We start from the raw sequence: 22,570 nt of genomic DNA, 5'->3' as shown, positions 1-22,570 counted from the left end.
CGTTATGCTTTTATATTTATTTCCACCTATGTCGATATTTTGGTTATTGTGCACAATATTTTGTACGCACATGAACGGATCGAAAAAAATCCAACAATTTCCATATAGTGAAGTGTAATACCAATGCAATTAAGTCCACGGTGTGATCATATAATAGAAAAACAATAATGTAACATAAACAACATAAATTACACCGAATTCATCAGCGAAGGTAAGAGCGTCATTATTGGGATGTACATTTTTCGCTAAGCGATTTTAAGTAATGTGCCAATTAACATATTATATAGTTTTTGTTAAATGGTTGTATTCTTGAAATATATTACTCGCCATCAGAAAAATAAACTAAATAATATGCTTAATACAAATAATCATGATATTATTTGAATTAACAATTGTAGGTATTATAAACAACTGTTTAAAAATACATTTTATAAATTTTTGTTTCAATAAATTTAATTTCACACATAAAATATGCATTACCGATTGGTAAAAGCCCAGGCATACTTGTACTGTTGACGCCTGGTGTGATACCAGTGAAAATTTGTGAATTTCAAAGTATCTTTTGAGAGCTCAAACACATTTTTTATTATTAAAGCAACTATGATATATTTATATATAACAAATTAACAACCGTCAACCATACTGACATAGGTGTCTTACATTTTATTAGGACAAAAATACTCAAAGATTAACTTTAATCAAGATAACATTCATACAATTTAAACAAATAATAATGTTTATTTTGTAAATAATTTTTCCTTTTGTTCATAGAACATAATATAATACGTCACAGTATTCATAAATAACAGAAAATTAATATTAAAAAGATAAAATTAAGATTATATGAGTTAGTATTTGCAACCCCCGATATGCTTAAGCTTGAAATAGAGGGGTTTTTTTAAATAGTTCACAAAAACACTAATTGTTATTACTAGTTAATGCCTAGCAAAATCTCTTACTATGGCGGTATATACTCGACAGTCGATACCTATTACAGTATTATACAGGAACAAATGTACATTACTACAATATATCAGACTATAAGAGTGACTTTCACTGTTTTTTTATGTGGACACTATTTTACTTCATTCTTTCAATGTAGAACAAAATGTCGCTGATTATCAGTTTTCCAAACCCAATCTATATAGTTTAGGATCGGATCTTCGGATCTTATCTTACATCCATTGACTATTCTATTCTTTTATTTCAGCATTAAAATTTATTTTTGTACCTACAAGACGAGCAACAGCGGATAGCACATTTTAATACAAAATATATACTTCGTATGTAATATTAAATATTTGTTATAAAATAACCAATTATTTACGAAATTAAATACTTTCAAAAACTAAAATTTTAAAAAGTTGAAGTAAAATATTACAATCATAAAATTCTTATAATTTGCTTTTAAATTAAAATATTTATAAAATCCTATGAAGTGTCCTGAATAATATTTTACCTTTAAGTGTTATAATAGGTTAATTTACTCTAATATCAAAAAATTAGGATTTGCTACCTACAGAAAGAAAACAAAATAGTGCAATAACACATCATAAAATAGTATTATTATCTACAAAATACAGCAGTTACCTATCCAGCTATATTCTACCGGCCGGTGAATGAAAAATGAATAATCTCTTATTATATTTGACGAATAATTATTATCAAATAGAGAATTTTAAGAAGCGAGCATCTGTGCTACCTTAATATTATCTTGAAATATATCATACTACACACTCAATAAATAACAAAATATGCACAAAAAAAGTTGTCTAAAGTTAATTTCAAAATAAATAATTTTTTGAAGGTACCTATTATAAAATATTTGTTGTGACTAAAGTGATGAAAAAACAATCGATACAAACTGTAGGTAATAACAAGCGATATGGGAATTATAGTTAAACAAAGTATACCCAAGAACGACTCGATTTAATAAAAAATAAGGGCAAAATTATATTTTTACATGATAGAAAAATGGTAAATTCATAAAATATTATTATTATCTAGAGTCCTATAATATATTTAATAAAAATAAATTTTAGCTTACTTATTTTTCTAGGTAATTTATTTTTATTATAATTAACTATTTTAACTTACATACATATAAACTGGTTTATATCTTTATTTGGATATCTAGTATACACTATATCCATTATACAAGACAAATAAAATATAGATATTGTTAAATAAACTATATATTAAATAGTTATTTAAGTATAGTTAGATATTATAAGTATCCTTTAAATTTAACTTATAATACAAATATTTATAGCAAAACTAGGTACCTATAAATAATAACTTAAGAGACACCGATATTTGTTTTTCTAATAAAGGTTTTTATTTATTTATAGGACAGTTTGAATGGATGATATAATATTATGTAATGAAAAAGTGTAAATATTGCAAAAAAAGTTTGTAAATTACTTTAATATTTCTTACATTAAGTATTTTTAAAAACCTCTAACTTTATTATAATGCATTGGTGATGCAAGTGTATATTTTATACAATATACTGCAGTTCTCGGTTAAACAGTCATACACTCATACATGTACATACATACATACATACATACATACATACATACATACATACATACATATATATATACATACATACATACATACATACATACATACATACATACATACATACATACATACATACATACATACATACATACATACATACATACATACATACATACATACATACATACATACATACATACATACATACATACATACATACATACATACATACACACATACATAGATTCATTATATATTATGTCCGTTTACTGTATAGTAAAATAGATTATCATTTTAGATTGTCATTATTATAAATAGATATTCTCTATAGTTTCCTAATATTTTGTATGAATTATATTAAAGGGTAGGCATATATCGATCTATCGAAGTTGAAATATGTAAGATACAAAAATGTAAGTACCTACCTATACATAATAAATTTCACCACCAATACAAGTCCATAATAATTACACCACCATACGCTCTACATATTCACTGACATTTAAAAAAATATATATTATAATATCAAATACTAAAAAATCGATTACCTGATAATAATCACGTTCTACATTGCCTGTTAAGATATTTTAGCCTTCGAAGAAAATGCCATGCACCCAGACAATATTATGTACTTATATAGGTATGCATTTTCGTACTTCACAGTTAAAATTGGATAGGCGTACCGTATTATATTATTTTGTGCACAACGACAGAATATTTTATCAAACTCTCACTGGTGATGACATGTACGCACGAATAAATACTCAACGTGTGATATGATATAGTTATGGTATACCTGGTATATACGTATATACTGGTATGACATGTCCAATTTTGAATTTAAAACAAATATCAAATCATAATAAATAATGGGAATAGATATTATATTATATTCGCATATAATATTTCGGTTAGTAACGATGTGGTCCGATGTGGCCAAGCAATTCCGTGTTTCCCAGTAAAATTATAGAAAAGACGCCGTATTGTCTTACCTCTAACTATTATGTTGTTATGTGTCGTAAAGGCGCGATTGGACGTGCGATTACAGTAATAGTGTGCTAATTCTTCGTTAATGCGCTACAATGTTTTCGAAAATGTCATTTTTGCCGGTCTCTGGTAATTAAGGTAGGCCCCTAATGTCCCCTACTGCCAAATCGACCGTTTGCAAACGACGATACCCGTGAACGTCTGCTATATAAACCCAGGACCTCAGTCAAAAAGGCACATCACTCCTTCAGTCGTCTCTTCGAACACACGCACCTGAACGAGTCTCCGCAGTCAGACATCACTCGACAAACGCTCGACAAACCGTCCACACTCGACAAAACTTCAACAACAACATGTACAAGTAAGGCTTAATTGTTATTATTATTATCATTATAATTGCCGATCAAAATTTCGCAACTATACGCATATATTGTCGTCGAATTCAAATCGAATGTTTTCGGCAAAATATATATTTTACTAGTTGTCAAGTTCAAGCACATCGACACACCACGATTTTTGTGATCTGGCTGACGAAACGTGTTGTATACTAAACGATCGAAGTGGTGTGCCGTAAAAAATCGAATAATTTATTATATTATTGACTATTTCATGTAACCATCATATAAAAGTATAATAACAAAACAATTTGTCACCGTTTACAGGTACACAGTCATGATGATCGCAGCGGTGGTTGTTGTATTGGCGTCCGTTCCGGCCACCTCCGCCCAAGCAGCGGCCAACAAATTCAACCCAATGTCAGCCGCGGCCACATCCGTACACAGCAAGCATGTCAAGAATGAGAACCGTCAAATTTTCGCTTCCGAGGCCTATAACGAACAGTCGAACAATGTCGGCAGCCAACTGTTGTCCGGACTACTTGAGGCGATTAGTATCCCGAAGAAGATCGCCAGCGCCTTGATCAGCAAAGTGTCCGATCTCCTTAAGTCGGTGGATCTGAGAAAACTCATCAAGATCGCTTTGATTGGTGGTGCTGTGATCGTGTTGGGAGCTGTGGCCGCAGCCGGCGTTGCTGGTATCGCCGCCGTGGTGGCGTTGGTGAGCGCCGCGCTCCCGTACTTCCGGTTCTTCTTCGGCGGACACAAGGGCGAGGCATCCGAATCAGAGATTGACGTCATCAGCGAATTCGTTTTGAACGCATTCAACAAGTACGACAGCCAGCACAAGGCGTAATGATGCAACTCGTCGCATTAATATTATATGTAATTAACCGTCCGGTTTTATTTATTGTACATTTAACGAAGCGCTGATAATGGCTCACCTATATTTATATTATTTATATATTATTATTTTTCGAGTATGGTAATAAACAAAAATATCCTACTCTTATATGTGGCACACTCGTCTTATGACTTATTACCTAAATATTATTATATTCTATTACGTGTACACGTACTTAATATACCATCGTATTTATCTGTGCTCACTGCTCAGTACGAAGACGCATAGTAACGAGCGCAGTGCGAATCAAAAAAGAGTGTGACCCTGCTGCAAGCATTGAATGAGTTAGAACTTCGAACTTGTATGAATATGTTCTCTTTAAGCATTTTGTTCAAAAAATGAAATTCAATTTAACTTTAAACTTTAACTTCAACGATAAAAAGTCTACTCTACTGTCTAGTGGGTCACTAAATTGGATGGTTTTAAATTTGAATTCAATGATATCATATCATTGTATAAAAAAAAATATTCTGGGAGGAGACTGTCTGTCACTCAGCTTATATTATAATATAATATTTTTAAATTACAAAAATAACTAAAATCATTATTCTTCTTTTAAATATGTTATTTTGTTTAAATTTGAACAATTTAAAATGTCTGTAAAAAAAAGGTGTTAGTATAAATACAATGTGTATAAATAACTCAAAACGAACAAAAATATTTTTATAAATTGATTGATACCTATACAATAAATTAATTTTACTGTGGAAAGAAAATGATAAAATGTGGTAATTTAAGTACCTACGGTTAATATTTTTTACACAAAATAAGAAATAATAATTACATTTGTTGTTTTAAGGGTGATAACTAATGTCTGACTTCAAAAAACACTCATAAAAAAATTGTTTAATTTTGATACATTTTTTTGTTTGTTAAAAGTAGAAAAACTTGTGGGAAATCTTGTATTATATTTTCAAAGTTTTGATATGCATAAAAAAAAATTGTAGAAATTTCTAACTAAAAATAATTATCAAATGTTCGTGATCTTGATACATTCTGTGAAACTTCTACCTTTGGAGGCTTATAAAAAATTACTGTGGACTTACGCTCAACTTTTTTTAAAATTTATATTAAAAACAATTTATATGAAACCCTATATCGTTATAAAAATCAATTCATACATAACTCTGCTCAGAATCTATAACTATTTAATTCAAAGATAGTTTATTAGTACATTGTATCTATATAGTAATATTGATTTTACTAAATTTAATGTACTATAAAAATAAAAGTGGATGTCGATCTGCTGTAGCTTTAGAAAAAAAGGTTTAACTTGAAATAAGAGTGCAAATTGTATATATAAATATTATATTTAGGGATCGATGGTGGATATGATGGACATATTATTCCAAGTATGAATAATTTGATTTTCCACCTCAGCATCTTTTCAAGTACGAAAGTGAATCTAGATGGTATACTTTGAGGGGTCAAAAGTAAAAAAGCAGGTTAGTAGATGTTACTCTGTTGTACATAAGGTGTCTAGAAGGTCGATATAATGAATGGTATTAAATTTAAATTCAATGATATGATATCATTGAATACGAAAAACGATTCTAAGCGTAGAGAGTATGTCAGTTTAGGATATTTTATATTGTTATAACTTATTATTAATATGGTAGCCGATAAGTTGCATTCATTGTATTCATAATATTATTCTTAAATTATCAGTGATGCTGGAAAAATATTAAATATACTTATGTACAATTGGGCTGTTTTGGAACCGAACTACAACAAAATGACAAAATATATAATTTTGTCCAAATTTAAACTTAAAATATCTGTAAAAAATAACTGTATTTATATATTTTTTAGATTTTATAGTTATGGAAAAACTTCATGAACTTTATGGAACCTCGTTTTAAATTTTCAATCCTTAGCTTTAAAAATTAAAATTGTATAAGTTATTATCACTACAAAAGCATTTAAAATTTTCAATTTGATGAATATTGTCAAAATTTGAACTTTCAATGCTTATACAAAAAAAAAATAGGACCTATGTATTTTTAATATTTTTCTACTGCTATTGTAACAATATAATATCAAGAGTCTTGTATTAAATTGTCATGCTTTTTGATCCAACCAATAACATTTTATTGACATTTATAAACAAAAAAATAAAAATAAAAAAATGAAAATTGAAAATGTCAGTCAACAACTTAAAACGAGGCAAAATATTTTGAAAATGTTATCAAGAATATGAATTTATGAAATAAATATATAATTTAAATTTAAAATGACTTCAGTAATTTGTTTTTGAATTACAATAAAATAAGAAAATCTTCACATGTGAAATCGAGTGAATATGCAATGTTGTAAAAATTTCTATTTCAAACTCTCATAAAAATTTTATTTGATTTTCTGGTAGACAAACTTTTGAAAAATTTCCTATCAAATTTTTAAATCATAGATACAAAAAGAAAAATTCTTATGAATTTCTAACTCAAAATAATTTTTACAAATGTTATCGAAATTCTAAGCTTAAACGCTCATAAAAGCTTATTGTGGATTTATAACAACTTACGAGAAACCTTATTTTACATTTACAAGTTTTTTTACTAAACAAAAAATGTTTTATCGACATTGGATTAAAAAAAAATCAAATAATAATTGAAAATTGCGTATGCCTATAAATAGTTCCACACGAGTCAAAATATTTTGATATTTTAATTATATTCATAATTATTTTATAATGTATAGAAAATGCTAACACAAACATTCAGTAAAAATTTCAAGTATCCACTGTAATTTTTTTTATAGTTACACTAAAAACCAATATCGATTTTTTCGAAAACTGGTCTTGCGTAAGAATTCCCGTTTTTTCTTAACTGTTTGTTTTTCCTGTCGCTTTTGAAAACTATTAGGAATTTTAAATTTCGACCTCCCGAATACACCAACTTGATTCACTTTCCTACCAAAAAAGTTGCTGTTGAAGAAAATCGAAGCACTTTGACTGCCTCCAAATCATGATGACATACAAAAGCAAAAAGAAAACTAAATAAATAAAAAACCCACATCATTGTATAATCAAAACATTCATCGCTCCACTCATCTAACCACAATTGGTCAAGCTTATTACTGACAGAACATTTTGGAATACTGTGAAGTGTTAAAAATGAGGATGCACTATTAAATACGTTCAGTGTGGTTGACTCGTAGTTTAAAATTGAAATGCAACATGTAAAATTCAATAATTAAATTGTTTAATATAATGTAATAGATAATAAATATTTAATGTAAAATACACATAATCAATATATTTGACGATTATGGCCTTTTTTGTGAGGCACTTGTCCAAGTCATGGTTTTCTAAAAAGTTTTAAAGAACACGTTTGATTCTCTCGCCCAATTGTACATATTTTTTATTTCGTTTAATCCCTTCTAAATTTAATTCGATGGTCACTTTCTGCTGCTGATGTCTTCAGTTTTTCAATTAAAACCTAAATACTCGGGTGCGATCTTCCCACTAGTGTTGAAATTTATGATCCCATTCTTCAAAATATTTATTTTGCGAATAGCAAGAATGACATAAAATGAATTTAGAATCCTAGTTTGAACACTCGCGTGACACTCTTTTCCCCTCAAAATCAAAATTACATAAATGGTATATGAAACACTATTTTTGATCCCTAACCTACGAAATTTTGACATTTTGAAAGTTTTTTTTCAAATATGTTTGTTTTTACCCATATATGTATATTATACATTTTAAATTACTGAAATTACAATTACTGCATGTGAAATTGTGAAAGTTTCTAATCAACGTTTCGTTGGAATATTATTATATTATCTAATTATTATTGATTATTTTTCATTCTCTGTGAAATTTTAATTCGTTTTATCATAATGTATTAATGTGTTTATAACTAGGTACCTATATATAGGTATAACTGATATCTAGCAATGTGTTAATAATATTTTAATTCATTTTTAAATTATAGATCACTATTAACATTATAATAACTACTTAGTTATAGGTAAATATTTGTTAAAGTAAACTGTATTCCTATTAGGTAATAATTTGACTATAACTGCGTATAATGTAATATTATAATATTATAAGTGCTTGCATCTCATAATGTTCGTTACATTTTATATTTTAATAATATTTTTTTTTCATTATAAAACATTTCAAATAATTTTATAGTTTTAACATAATATTAAATAAAATAATTACAAATTACCAATGTTTGTAAAAATAAACTTCTTTGAAAAAAACAACAAAATAAATGTTAGTACAATGTTAAAATATTTCACTATTTCATATTTCATTAAATATTTAAATGTCCCAACACGAATTATTATGCTTGTTTATTTTATTTAACACTGTTAAATATTTTTTGAATTGTAAACTTAATTAAATAAATAACAGTTAGGAAGTTCGGTACAACGAATATTGTTTCAGTGTTTTCACTTGAAACTAAAGATCACAGAAAGTCCAAGGTAAGTTTCTTTATACACTACGTAGCATAATCATATTATATTTACAATTAAATTAAATTATATTATAATATTATCTGTATACATAAAAGAGACTGTCCTGAGGGTCTGATTCATAATCAACGCAAAGTCAAACCTATTAGAGCTATCAATTTAAAATTTTGAGTGTAGATTAATATTATAATTTCTTTCCCGCTCCACTAAGAATGGATTTTTCAAAATTTTGATTTTCAAGGATTGAAATCGGCATATCAATATTATTGTATTATATTATTTATATATATATATATATATATATAATTATATAAATGAATGTATGTCTGTCCTTTGTGCCTGCCTAATTCGGTGAAATTTGTTGTATGTGTTTGAGTGGTTCCCTGGATGATTTAGACTTACAATTGGACACAGTAGGTCCGACCCGGAGTCCGGAGAGGTACTCAAACAGAGATTTTGAGATTAACGAAGGTAATTTTTGTTTATAAAGAGTTGTTATTAATTAAAAGAGAAATATACATATATTTATTAGACATTTTTATTTTATTTGTTTATTGATTGCCCGGGGAACTTGACCCTCCTGGGAAAAAAATATGAATTTATAGTGCAATAAATATTACCATGATATTTCTTAATTGCCAAAACAAATTATTTTTCAAAATTACTTTTATGATATGAAATAAGTATAAAAATACACAATTTTTTTTTCTATACTTCCTAAATTTTTTTTATTTGGCTCTCCTTAAAATTGTACGTATGCATCAAATTGAATTTTCGCACAATGCCTACCAAGGGGGCTGAGTTGCACTTGTATACGCTCATTGGCATGCCCGCAATCAAAATAAAACATATAATTCATATAAGACACCCATGTACCGAGTGGGGTCCATAAGCCACCGCAGGTGGATTGCCTACCTGATAGTACCTATATTATAACTCATATTATCACAAGCAAGTCTCATATAGAGTTGACATTTTTAAAGGGTAACTTAGTCCACGGGATCAGCACGTTGTTATGAAAATTAATACTATTATTTAAGTAACTATTATTACTACATTTAAAATATAACAAATATTTAACAATATATGCTGAATAAATCCTTATCAATCATAAATATAATTTTATACATAGAATTATTTATTAGGTATTAGATTTGACATATGACATAGATTTTATGAAACAAAAAACGTATTGAGCTGATAACTTTTTTATGAACCCGGCAATTTGTCTTTGCATAATTTGTACAATTAATTAACCAATCTACTCTTTTTGTAAGTACACTAAAACCTATATTATGAAATTTGTTATTTTCGTTGAAAAGCTTGGTTATATGTATTTTTGTTACCTATTTAATATTTAAATATTGTAGAAAAATAATGTTAAACACGTTGTCGATTTTTTCTATTAATATTCATCAAAATGTTTACATAATATAATAGAACATTACGATTTACGGCCCTAATATACTATGTTGAAATTATGTTATATTTATTTGACAAAAACAATATTTTAAAATTTACCAAGATTTAATCCATTGCTATTTTAAAATCATCAGTAATCACGTTTCTAAGTTTTATGTCTAGTAACATAATCCATATAATTAATATTCATATAAAAGGTATTGTTTGTGTGTGTATAACTGTATAAGCGATTCACTGCCAAATCTATCGAACTCATAGTTTTCGAATTTAGTACATAGGTACTTATAAGTACCCGAGGATGTACACCTTTGAATTTTTCATTTTAAGAAGAACTCATTCAAAAAATTCTTGGCTCAAGTTTTTTTGTTGGTTCTAAAAGTTTATCCATTTGTTAAGGAAAATAAAATAGTTATTAAAATTGAATATAATTTTAGACCAGTATTTTAAATTTGGCCGAAATGGTAGTATTAAAAATGTGTATAAGTAACTTACATTTAACGGAGCTTAAGACAGAATAAATTCACTGCATTATTTAACTAGTCGCGAGTTACGCCGTGCATCATTAGGTATAATTAATAAATACACATCCAGGTAATTGGTATATTGTACAATATAATATACCTACTCAATTATGGTACTATATAAAATCAAAAGGATGGTTCAAGACCCATAGTTTTCGACTGATTTTCATCAAATTTTCATCAATATACTCGGAAAGGTATATGCGGTGAGAGACTTTTTTACTTTTAACGTAATAATGTTAAATTTAGTTACCTAACTTGTGAAAGGCTATCGTTTTTTTTTTTGTACAGTATATTATATTATTATTCTATAGGTATTGTTGGCATTTTTTTTTTTTTTTGGATTAAGGATTCAACTACTAAGGCTGGTACTGTGTGGGGGGGACGATTAGTTGGAACACGTTTGTATGTGTGGCAAGGATATGTTGCTAAAAACCCGGATAGTCCCCCATCCGAGTGCTAACAACGCCAGCCCGTACGTACGCTCAGAGCGTTGCCGCAGATTGAGCGTACAACCGTGCCTCACCAAAAGCCACTGTTGGTATTTATTACAGAAAATAAAATAGTTATTATGATTGGATATAATTTTAGACCTGTATTTATATGGTCAAAACCACCCAAAATTTTTGAGTTGTGTTAGAAATGTTTGGGAATTTTATTTGTCACGGTAAATGATGTGTTTGGTCAGTTAGTTAGTCATAACTCTATAACCTAGGTTAGCTAGTCATAACTCACAAAGTACAAACTAAACTACAGTTATATGTTACATCCGGCACACGGTGAAATGGGTTGTTTCCCTAATTTTTTTTGCACTTCTCGAGGAATAAAAAACTGATTCTATTTTGCTTAAACTTTCGTGAAACTGCCCATTTGTGCGGAAAGTGACATAAAATTGTGGTGAATACTGAATACATACTACCATTGATTTATAAATACTAGTATTTATATTCAATGATACTACATAATCGTTTCCAAATTATTCCTCTCGATATCATAATCACGCGTCTTGGGAGAAATACAAATATCTATTTAAAAATATTTACTATAATAATTAATTGTAATGTTATAGTAATTTGATAGAATATATTTTGGTTTCAACTCTTGACTATCTACTGTAATAGGCATCGAATTATAATAGTGAAATCGTACATGAAAACATTTTATTACCTTACTACCATTACCAGTTGTAATAGGTATTGCAACAGAATGCGTTTATGTTAATCATGTGTGAATTTTTCATTAATGCGATATAAACGATCGAAGTTTGGACAATTTCATTTACCAGTTACCAATTAATGCCATAGGGATCTTGAAAACCACTGGTGCGGTCATTGTGATTTCAAATTGACAAATTTAAAGCCTACCTACGCCGCCTATATATAATGTTCAGACCTCAGGTCGAAAAGGCACACTTCACTTGTCACTGCTTCGAATATCTTTACTCGAACGCCGCAACGACATCCAGAGACTCCTACAGAAATCGAACATAAGACACGATCGGCGAGTCCATCATCATGTCCAAGTGAGTGTTATTTGTTTTTGATAATTAGATGATACGATACGCATACGTCGCTGTCATGGCTTCTACTCGAATGTTAATCAGAAGTTTTGAAAATTTTAAACAAATAAAAGAGAACACTTATATACTGGCCTCTAAATTAGAGATCATATTAAAACTTTGATAATACATTTGCAAAATTTACCACTAAAATTCCGCTTAAAACATATCATCTTGTTACTTAATCTATATTAATATGTATTATGTATAGACCTATACTTATATTATTATATTATTATTATTGTACAAACACGTATAAGTTATAAGTTATATTATTTACATTTTTAGACTCAAATAATCGTTAACAATGTTTTTTAATGATATAATATTTAATTATATGGTCATCTGTTCGGAAATTCTATTTTTAACAAGTCCTCGTATATATAGTTAGATATACCTAACATAAAAATACTAAATACACTTAAGTTATTAGTTAATTCAGATTTTCTTTTATTTCTTGTTTTTAAACCCAATTTTTTAAGTAGTTGATTCTTTACATGTTGTATAAAAATATTTAATAACCAAGTAAACAAAAATATGTCAATAATCAGTTATTTTAAATGTCTTTACTTCAATATGCCATATTTAGCTTTAATAAATGTGCGTAACTGATTATGATTAAAATATTAAAAATTAAATACTAATTAGGTATTCATTATAATAGTATAATATTTTAATATATGTATACGTATTTTAAATTTATTATGTATTGTATTATTTATAGTTTTATAATGTTGCATGCCTTTAGGTAGTCATGCTTTGTTTAAAAGGCTTAAGCCTTAGATGATAAAATTACAAAAAAAAATAACAGTGGTCACAGATTATATTAAATAACGGCGAAATGACGAATAATCATAAAACGTATTAGTAATTAATCAACGCCCTTGCAGGTACACGGTGACGTTGTTGATCGCTGCAATGGCCGTGTCGACGTCGCTATCCGTCAGCATACCAGCTGCTGCAGTCGAACAACGACCGCAGGAACCGGCTGCGGACTCTAGCAACTTGGTAGTGCACAAGAAGCACGTCAAGCCTGACAAGATCGTGTTCTTGTCGGAGATTTTGTCGCCGCATGACGAGGGCGAGGGCGGTGGCAGCGGCTTACTGGAATTGGGACTATCCGGGCTAATGGAGGCGATCAGCGCGCCGAAGAAGATCATCGGCGCCATCTGCAGTTTCGTGATCGGCAAACTCAAGTCGTTGGACCTCAAGAAACTCGTCAAGATCAGTCTGCTGGCGGCCCTGGTGACCGTGCTGGGCGCCGTGGCCTCGGTGGCCGTAGCCGGTCTCGTGTCCATCGTGTCGGTGGTGTGCACCGTGCTGCCGTATCTGAAATTCGTGTTCGGCGGTCACCACCACAAAGACGAGTCCGCGTCCGAGTCACAGATCGACCTGGTCAGCGAGTTCGTGATGGGCGCGCTCGACAAGTACAAAGTCAAGCGCAAGGCGTGAGTCCAGGGCAGCCGCTGCACCGCTGACAACGCTCAATCGTTGTTTCGACAATACGGTTAACAGTTTATTTATTGTACACCTATCACGCCGATATCGTTAAACTTAGTATATTATAATATTATATATATATATATATGCGTTGTGTACTGCGTTACGTAGTATTGCGAACAATAAACTAAACATTATTTAACTTTTATGCATTCAATTAATAAAACAATTTCATATAATAAAACATAAGTATAATATATAATATATAATAAGCACTTTTGAACTTTTAATTTAGGATGTATATTTTATTAACATACACGATTAAAAATACAATATTGTGTAACGATTACACAAACATGAGCATATACTCATACTCGGTGTAAATATAAAAAGTTAAAAAGTTTATGCATCACTAAAGTTTTTGATGCACTATTTTTATTAAGTGATATTCTTGTAGTTTATTAATAAATTATTATTAAAGCAAGTAAATATCTAAATACAAATATCAAAACACTAAATTAAATTCAAAATCCAAACCGCAATATTTTAAACGATTTGTGATATAAATTAGGCACCTACTCTGGAAATCTGTGAATTTATTTGAAAAAAATGAAGTGCTGACTACTTAGTCCCCTCAAGCACGTAATTTGAACTGTTTAGGATTAGGACTTTGGGAGTAACGAAATCCCTTTACCCTGGAAAGCTTGATATATAATTGTTACGATGTTTATTTCCTTTCCTTCTTTAATATATACTAATCTACCACTATAAAAAGCACATGAATTTATCTATTATACCTATAATACCTATAATATCTATAATATCCACTTGTATACCTAATTTAATGAAGAATTACAAAGACTATAGCATTCAAAAACTTGACTACGGTGGTATACGGTACCCATATTGTAGGTACTGGTACATGTTTAACATAAATATGTTTTTGGACTGTATACACGTTTTTGGTTTCTGACCGATTTTTCGTAAGGTTTTCCTTGTCATGGTTACTTATTAACAAAAACATATTTATGATTCATAGACTTTTCTTTTAGACTAAAAATATTGAATAGCGTGCTATGGATTTTCTTTTTATTAATACTATAATTGTTTATTTATTCTTCAAGAAAATAATGCGGATTCCATTTGAAAAATGTTGTGTTCTTGTGTCAGAGTCATAGTTAAAATAATGGTACCTACATATAAAATGCTAAAATAAATTCAATTTAATAGTACTCGTCCAAGACAAATACTATTACGAATTACGTCATTTTAAAGATAAGACAATTTTCATTTGTAGATAGCATATTAAACCAACACAGAATTACGGTGAATAATATTATACTTACGGTGGATAGCATATTGGTCGAGTAAGTACCAATTTAATTAGGTAGGTAATTTATTTGTTGTTAAAATCAAAATTCAAAATCTAATATTTAAATTGATGGTATGCATATTATGTATATGTATATTAACGAAAATATACTGTTGGCCTCGCACGAGTCGCACGGGCTTTACGACAAAATCGTTCTGATCAGATGCACCAATCATACGCGGTACTGAGAAAATTTCATCCGCTGCTCGTGGCCAGCCTGCGAGCAGCTGCTGGATCTACGACGTACAATGTACATATTCAACGTACTACCGCTGCGGTCGTGGTGTCTATCGTTCCTCAGGTGAACGCGGTGGTAATAATTATTGGTTATAGTACGACGTGCTTGTGAATGTATGATATCAGTGGCGGAATTGAGAATAATTGCACGTTGCACGACGCCACGACGTATATCACTTCGCTCTGCCAGACGGTCTATTACGACTTTCCCGTCTACCACTCACCTCTCCTGTAGTGTGTACTCTGTTTTGTGGTTATTGCCAGCAGTGCGACTGTGCGAGAACGCAGAAACTCACGTTATTAATCAATTCTCATAAGTTCCGGATCTATTGTCGATCACCGGATGTCACAGTGGATGATAGTTCCCGACGGAAACGAATTAGCTTGACGTGAACGAACGGGTATGATGAACACGTTAATATTATTTCGTATACCTATAATGATAAGTTAGTGGCGCTTGCCATGTGGTTTATCGGCTACGATTACCCGGTGACCGGTGTAAATGTACATAGTATTGTAATATGGCCTTATGCCGGCGACTTTAGGTACGGAATATAATATGTCTGTATTTCACCGAAATCGTCACTTACTTTTGACACTTAAAATGTTGAAAATATAGTAAAATATGATTATACGCGTTTTGTAGTTTTCCAAATCAACCAATTCCGATTTAGTCGCACTTTCTAAGTTTAGGATAAGTAGCAATTGAAAAAAAAATAATAACTCTTGAAACAATGAGCAACTAGGTATTTGTTCAGAAAAAAATATGGTATTTGTGTAAATTTACACAAGTATGAAAAATAGAAACTTATCGATGCTATCGTTTTCAACAACATATTGTCGGCTTAATGACTTTTTTCTAATATTACCTTCCTTTTCTTATGTCAAATTAATTCATAAGTATCTGAAAACCACAATTAAATGCTATTTGTATTAAATATAATATATTATTTAATCATGCTTAGTATATTTATTTACTTTGGGAAGAGTATGGTCATACATTATGTATTTAAATTTTATTTTTTTAAGTTCTTTCACATCTTTATTTTTGCAGGTAATTATGTCATCGTATCGTACTTCGAAGACCAGTTCACATAACTCACGGCCACCAAGCACAAGTACCCCTACAATATTGAAAAAACGTAACACACAGTTAAATAATGTACCAAAACAAAAAGTACAATTCAATCTTATAGACAACTTGAAAGCGTTGCTTATTAGTTTTGATCAAAACAATGATAAAGAAAAACTTAAATACAATAACCTTATATGTGATATTAGGGATGCCGGTATTGAAATTAAGGTTAGTATTTTTTCATTTTTTTATAAATAAGTTAAGGTTTGGTAATTCTTATAATTATAATAAATAAACTATTAAACATTAAATCAATTATGAAACTTGAAATTTCAACCAGAGCCCTTTAAGTTTAAAAATACCAACGTCCAACAATCTTTATAACATTTTTAAACTAGTTAGGTAAGTCAGTACTTTCAAAGACAATGTTGGTTTTAAACATTTATAGTATAAATATATCTAAATTAAGAACATTTATATTATACATAATGTCAAAATGATGTAACGTGATAATACTGTGCATTCCATTAACTAGGTGGCCTTCTTGGCTTATCACAGAGTTCTTCAATTTGGCTTTGTGGTTAACTGAGCCAAAGAAACTACATACGTATTTGAATTAGATTTTTAATAGTTCAAATCTGCATTTATTTCGTACTAGTCTAATGACAAACTTCCCCCATTAGGAATCGTGTACACACTACTATTGTCATATTATAATATAATGTTATTTTATAAACTAAGACTACTGTTCAGCTCTGTAACAGATGGTTGTACAAAAATGATGCATTGGTTTCAAATGTTTAACGTAGAAGTTGCTAGAGTTACATATCTATTCAATGTGATATGAAACTATTATATTATAAATTTTAAGTAGCCAGTATTTTTGCCCTTTTTTTGAAGCATATTAAACTGCAAAAATTACTGTCGGTCTAAATTTTTGAAAAGTACCTTTTAACTTAATTAATCAAATAAGATATGAACAAACTACATCTGTGTATTTTAATATTTTATCCTCATGTACCAAGCACTTCGTAACTTGACTTAATATAGCTTCCATATATGGGCTTTTGATAATATTAGATACTTTAATTTTTAATTACAGTTAAAATAGTTATTATTATTAGGAAGGAAGCTAACCATTTACAAAACTAAGAGGTATTATAACTTTCAAATTATTTAATAAACAATTAAACTAATCTACCTATAACATTTTTTAAATGTGTAGACTGGTTGAATTTCATCTGATATCAATCAATTAAATTGTTTTATTTAAATATATCTGTAGTCTGTTCATGTATTTTAATTTAAATATTTGATAAAAACCATCAAAATATAAGATAATCAGACAGATATATAATATGAATCAACTAAATTCTTTTAAAAAGATAAAACCTCATACATGATCATGTTCGAAAGTTTTTGTAATCAAAAACTGATTTACAACCTAACTTGTAATATTTTTATCTGGTTCATCAAAGATGAATCTATTACAGATTACACCCATGCCCAAGAATTTATCCCAAATGAATAGTAGCTGCCTGATGCATATGAACTTGGTCAAGTATAATGGGGGTAAAGAAAACAACACGGGTCAAGATTATACAACATTAACAATTACCTAAGAGAGCCTTTTGGTGCATAAACAGGTGAGAATAAAAGGTAAAACTGGTATGCACAATCATTGAGAGAACTCTAAGCTCTACAAGAATTGAAGGACAAAATAAACATATTTGGGTTGTATAATCCAAACGAAAATAATGACTTTAATTAAAAGAGCTTAACCTCTCATAGTGCAAGTGGAAAAAAAACTTATTATGAATTTGTATCTGTTCATAAATCATAACTAAATATTATTGTTAATTACTCATTATACTGTAAAGGATAGAAAAAAAAGAAGTATAAAGAAAACCTTAATATTATGATGTATTAACCCAAATCTTTTCTAAAACTAATCTAATAAATTATATTAAAACCGGTCGGAAATTTATAATTTTCATTCAATAGAGTATGTATTTAAATATTTTACAGGATGCTGAACTTGTTGCACTATTAAAAGATGCCAGAAATTGTGTGAATATTTTAAATGAAAATCTTACACTTTTTGTTAAGGTTATATTGGTAAGAACATTTAATTATTATATTTTAAATTAAACCATTAATGTTGCGTTTTCATTAGATTTTAAAATGGATGAACAGGAGCGATGAAGTAGTCAATGAGTACCGTGGATTTCTACTTGATGTCTGTACTGCACACAACTATCACACAAAATTTGCAATAGAACAACTTGTAACATGTTTTTCTCATGGTAAATATAAAATGTTAAGCTAAATAATTAACAAATATTATATTTTTTTTTCAACCATTTTCACAGTGGACAATACTGTTTTTGATCGTGTCAATGGTATGCCTAGTGAAGAAGAAGAAAGGGGATTTCAAAATGTCCACAAGACCCTTGAAGCTCTTTTGAAAGTCATTCCATTGTATGAAATTTAAAATAGATAAATAAATATATATGCATTGATTTTTAATATGAAATATTTTTTTAGGGCCAAGGAATTATTAATGGCAGCTTTTAAAAGAAAATTTCCTTACAAAAAAAGTAGTGTCGAATCCCATCTGCATTATATACACAATTTATTATTTGTAACTGAGTATGAAAAATCTTTAAGAAAACAAATTCTTAGTCTTATTGTTAGCAAGTAAGTTGGAATATGAATTTAAAAAATTTGTGTATAAAAATTCACAAAAAAATTATCCTGTTTAGGCTAGTAGAAATTGATGTTCACATACCCAAAGAAGAATTAAATAGGCTCGAATCTAATGTAAATGTTGGAATCGAAGACATATTCCCTATGGATGTCGATGGGGAATGTATGCAAGTAGATCCTGACAAGTTAGAAGCAGAAAGTTTTTCTCATACACTAGATGTTTGCCTAAGAAGGATATTTATGTATACGAATAGTACTTGTCATGATCCCGATGGTGGATTATTGTAAGTACAATCAGAGCAATTAACATTCTTTGATTATTACATTGATATTTAAATCTATTCTTCATAAATTAATTACTACTATTTTTTTTATTCAGGTGGAATGATACTAAATTATTATACCACGACTTGTTATCAGTATTTGAAAGTGAAATTCTCCCAACATATAACAGCAGTCATATTCAATATGTAATATACTATTTTCTTAGTTTTAAAACCACACTAGCTGAAAATTTTAGCAATTGGCTATGGAAAAAATGTTGTGATGTGTCATCATCATCAACTATACGGCAGGCCGCAGCTGGTTATTTAGCTAGTTTTCTTTGCAGAGCACCATTCATATCAAATAGGTAATAAACTTTGATGACCTTCACATTCTACCAAAAATAATTATAAAATTATTTTAACAAAACATTTAATTTGTTTTAGTGTTCTGAAAAATACTATTTTTGAAATGTCTACATGGTGTATTAACTATATAAATAGAGTAGATAAATCAGTTAAAGTAGTAAATGAAGATTTGTTAAGATGGCATGCAGTGTTTTATTCAATGTGCCAATCGTTGTTCTACATTATTTCTTTTAGGCATCATGATCTGATGGATAGTAAAAGAAGTGAGAAATTGCTTAAATATAATTATGATTGCTATTGCATATTTTGTATTTATATTCTACTTTTTTTGTTACAGATCTAAAATTCATGGAAAATTTAAATCTATCTAAAATAGTCACAAGTAGATTGAGCCCATTACGTTTATGTTGTTCAACAGTTGTCAATCGTTTTGCACAAATTACTAAAACTTATCAGTTAACCTATTGTTATGCCGTAATGGATGGTCACATCAGAATCACTGATCAATCAATCAAGGATGAATGGCTTTATTCTTTCTTTCCGTTTGATTTTTATGTTCTCCCAAGGTGAGTGTTATACTACTTATTAGATTATAGCATTATATTATTGAGACTTATAAGATAACTATGGATAACTACCTGCATATCTTTATATAATATTAGGTGTTGTCTATTGATAATTAATTTAAAAATACTTAAAAACTAAATGACATGGTAGGCTATGATTAAATAGAATTTTGCTGTCCAAAAATTAAATATTCAACATAATATTAAAATGCTTATTATTTTATGTCCAATCTTCACTTTCAAGTTCAAAAACTTCAAAAACAATATCAGATGTACATAATATAAATTATAAATAATGTCAGTTTTATACCCTATTCGGTTTAAGAATTGCCTATCTGATGCACGAAATGTTTCGAAACTAGATAGAAGAGCATCTATTCCCACTACAACATAGCTGTCTAGATTGTGACCTATAATTTGTCAGAAATTTTCAGTATACAATCATTGTCAACTTCTGTATTAAGAAGGTTGAGCTTATTCCGAATGCACAAAACTAGGCATTCTTAAACTGATTAGTGTAATATATTTTGATATTCAAATAAACCTTTTAATATATAAGTTTTTCAATTTGTTTGACAACAAAAATATTGGGTTAAAAGTTATTTGGAAATTATAATTTATGTACAAAAACAGAAAAAAAAATGTTTTATTTATTCTTGCTTTTTTTTTGAAATTTCTTATAACTATTACAAAATAAGTAAACATGTTATAGTTTGCAACTGTGACTATATTATAATTGTTATTATTTTTAGGTCCAAAGATTGTATAATGCCTGATTTGTATAGACATTTTGAGGATGATATAAATAAGCATGCTAATATTGATGATGAAGAAGACAAAGAATCGTCATTGCTTATTGATACCATGGATATTAGCCCAAGTATGTTATCTACAAGTTCACCGGCAAAAACTGATTGGCTCGGGCAACTAGTGAATCAACATCATTAATCAATGCTGTGTTGTGATTGTTATTTTTCCTGTCTACTAATAAATTATTAATCCTTAAATTGCTTTTTAATTTCAATTCTAGTTTCATAAACTGCCTTCTAGAAATTGTTATTTTAATATAAAAAAAAGCGTCCGAAGACATAAAGTACAGTAAATTTACTAATATAATAAATATAATATATTATTATACAGTTTAAACATTGTTTGACAAGTGTGACGACAATTTTCTTATTAAATATGTGTACAAAAATATAATGGTACGCAACTAAAATAGAAAGGCAAACTTGTTAAGTTAGAAAGCTATCATATAATATTTTGGCATATTCCTAAAGAAACAAATCAATGATATTGAGATTATTATTGCATGAAGCCAGCAACTTATCAATATATGTTAAAAGTTGTATGGTTTGAAACATTTGAAAATTCCTAGTGTTAAAGGAAGTCAACAAATTAAGTATACCCAAAAGATGACTAAAAATGATTAAAAATAACACCAAGGAAAAGATTTCTAGAACTCGGGGAGCGCTTGCATTAAGTTGATTGTCGTGACCATTGTTTATCTACTATTTCAACTAGCCAGTGATAATTCATAATTTAAGTAGCATAAAATATTATTTTGTACACTCAATTAATTTAACTTGTATAAAAAATAAGTTGAAATGTAGTCAAAATAACAACCGTAGTCAAATGCTGACTGAACTGGTACCATGTGTTACACCTTAAGCAGTTAAATATACACATGAGCTTAACCTAACAGTTTGTGATGATTTTACAAATGTTGATATTCTATGATCAGAAAAAGTTACTTCTAGGTCTTTAATAGAATTTAATTATCAGTGTTTGTAAGGGATGGGAATTAAGGGAATAATTTTTAAAAAAAGGTTATTTTTGCATATAAATATAA

At 29.0% G+C, this 22,570-nt stretch overlaps 3 protein-coding genes across 4 annotated transcripts; all 3 read left to right on the top strand.

Annotated features, from left to right (window-relative positions):
- Positions 1-2,804: 2,804 nt before the first annotated feature.
- On the top strand, positions 2,805-4,787 carry LOC111033875. Its single transcript, XM_022314810.1, has 2 exons — positions 2,805-3,877; positions 4,179-4,787. The coding sequence occupies exons 1-2, from the start codon at positions 3,870-3,872 to the stop codon at positions 4,705-4,707; spliced, it is 537 nt and encodes a 178-aa protein (XP_022170502.1). The 5' UTR covers positions 2,805-3,869; the 3' UTR covers positions 4,708-4,787.
- Positions 4,788-12,433: 7,646 nt separating this feature from the next.
- LOC111033869 lies at positions 12,434-14,163 on the top strand. The gene is made up of 2 exons (XM_022314802.1): positions 12,434-12,651; positions 13,578-14,163. The coding sequence occupies exons 1-2, from the start codon at positions 12,644-12,646 to the stop codon at positions 14,137-14,139; spliced, it is 570 nt and encodes a 189-aa protein (XP_022170494.1). The 5' UTR covers positions 12,434-12,643; the 3' UTR covers positions 14,140-14,163.
- Positions 14,164-15,840: 1,677 nt separating this feature from the next.
- On the top strand, positions 15,841-21,725 carry LOC111033868 (RNA polymerase I-specific transcription initiation factor RRN3-like). 2 transcript variants are annotated; one of them, XM_022314800.1, is made up of 11 exons: positions 15,841-16,137; positions 16,791-17,039; positions 18,840-18,929; positions 18,988-19,117; positions 19,184-19,292; positions 19,359-19,511; positions 19,577-19,804; positions 19,900-20,151; positions 20,231-20,415; positions 20,490-20,718; positions 21,471-21,725. In XM_022314800.1, the coding sequence occupies exons 2-11, from the start codon at positions 16,797-16,799 to the stop codon at positions 21,664-21,666; spliced, it is 1,815 nt and encodes a 604-aa protein (XP_022170492.1). In that variant the 5' UTR covers positions 15,841-16,137; positions 16,791-16,796; the 3' UTR covers positions 21,667-21,725. The 2 variants fall into 2 exon arrangements, with proteins under 2 accessions (XP_022170492.1, XP_022170493.1); XM_022314801.1 differs by lacking the exon at positions 15,841-16,137 and adding an exon at positions 18,290-18,457 and having other exon boundaries at positions 16,926-17,039.
- The last annotated feature ends 845 nt before the right edge of the window (positions 21,726-22,570 follow it).

The sequence above is a fragment of the Myzus persicae genome, unplaced genomic scaffold (assembly GCF_001856785.1).
Source record: "Myzus persicae strain clone G006 unplaced genomic scaffold, MPER_G0061.0, whole genome shotgun sequence".
NCBI classification, from domain to species: domain Eukaryota; kingdom Metazoa; phylum Arthropoda; class Insecta; order Hemiptera; family Aphididae; genus Myzus; species Myzus persicae.
The sequence above is the reverse complement of the archived record's forward strand: the minus strand, read 5'-3'. Positions and strand labels throughout refer to the sequence as shown.

Excerpts from the sequence above, each read along its gene's own strand:
- LOC111033868 (XM_022314800.1), top strand. The coding sequence starts at position 16,797 with ATGTCATCGTATCGTACTTCGAAGACCAGTTCACATAACTCACGGCCA. Across the intron at positions 17,040-18,839 it reads ATGCCGGTATTGAAATTAAG|GATGCTGAACTTGTTGCACT; the intron begins GTTAGTATTTTT and ends AATATTTTACAG. Across the intron at positions 20,152-20,230 it reads GCACCATTCATATCAAATAG|TGTTCTGAAAAATACTATTT; the intron begins GTAATAAACTTT and ends AATTTGTTTTAG.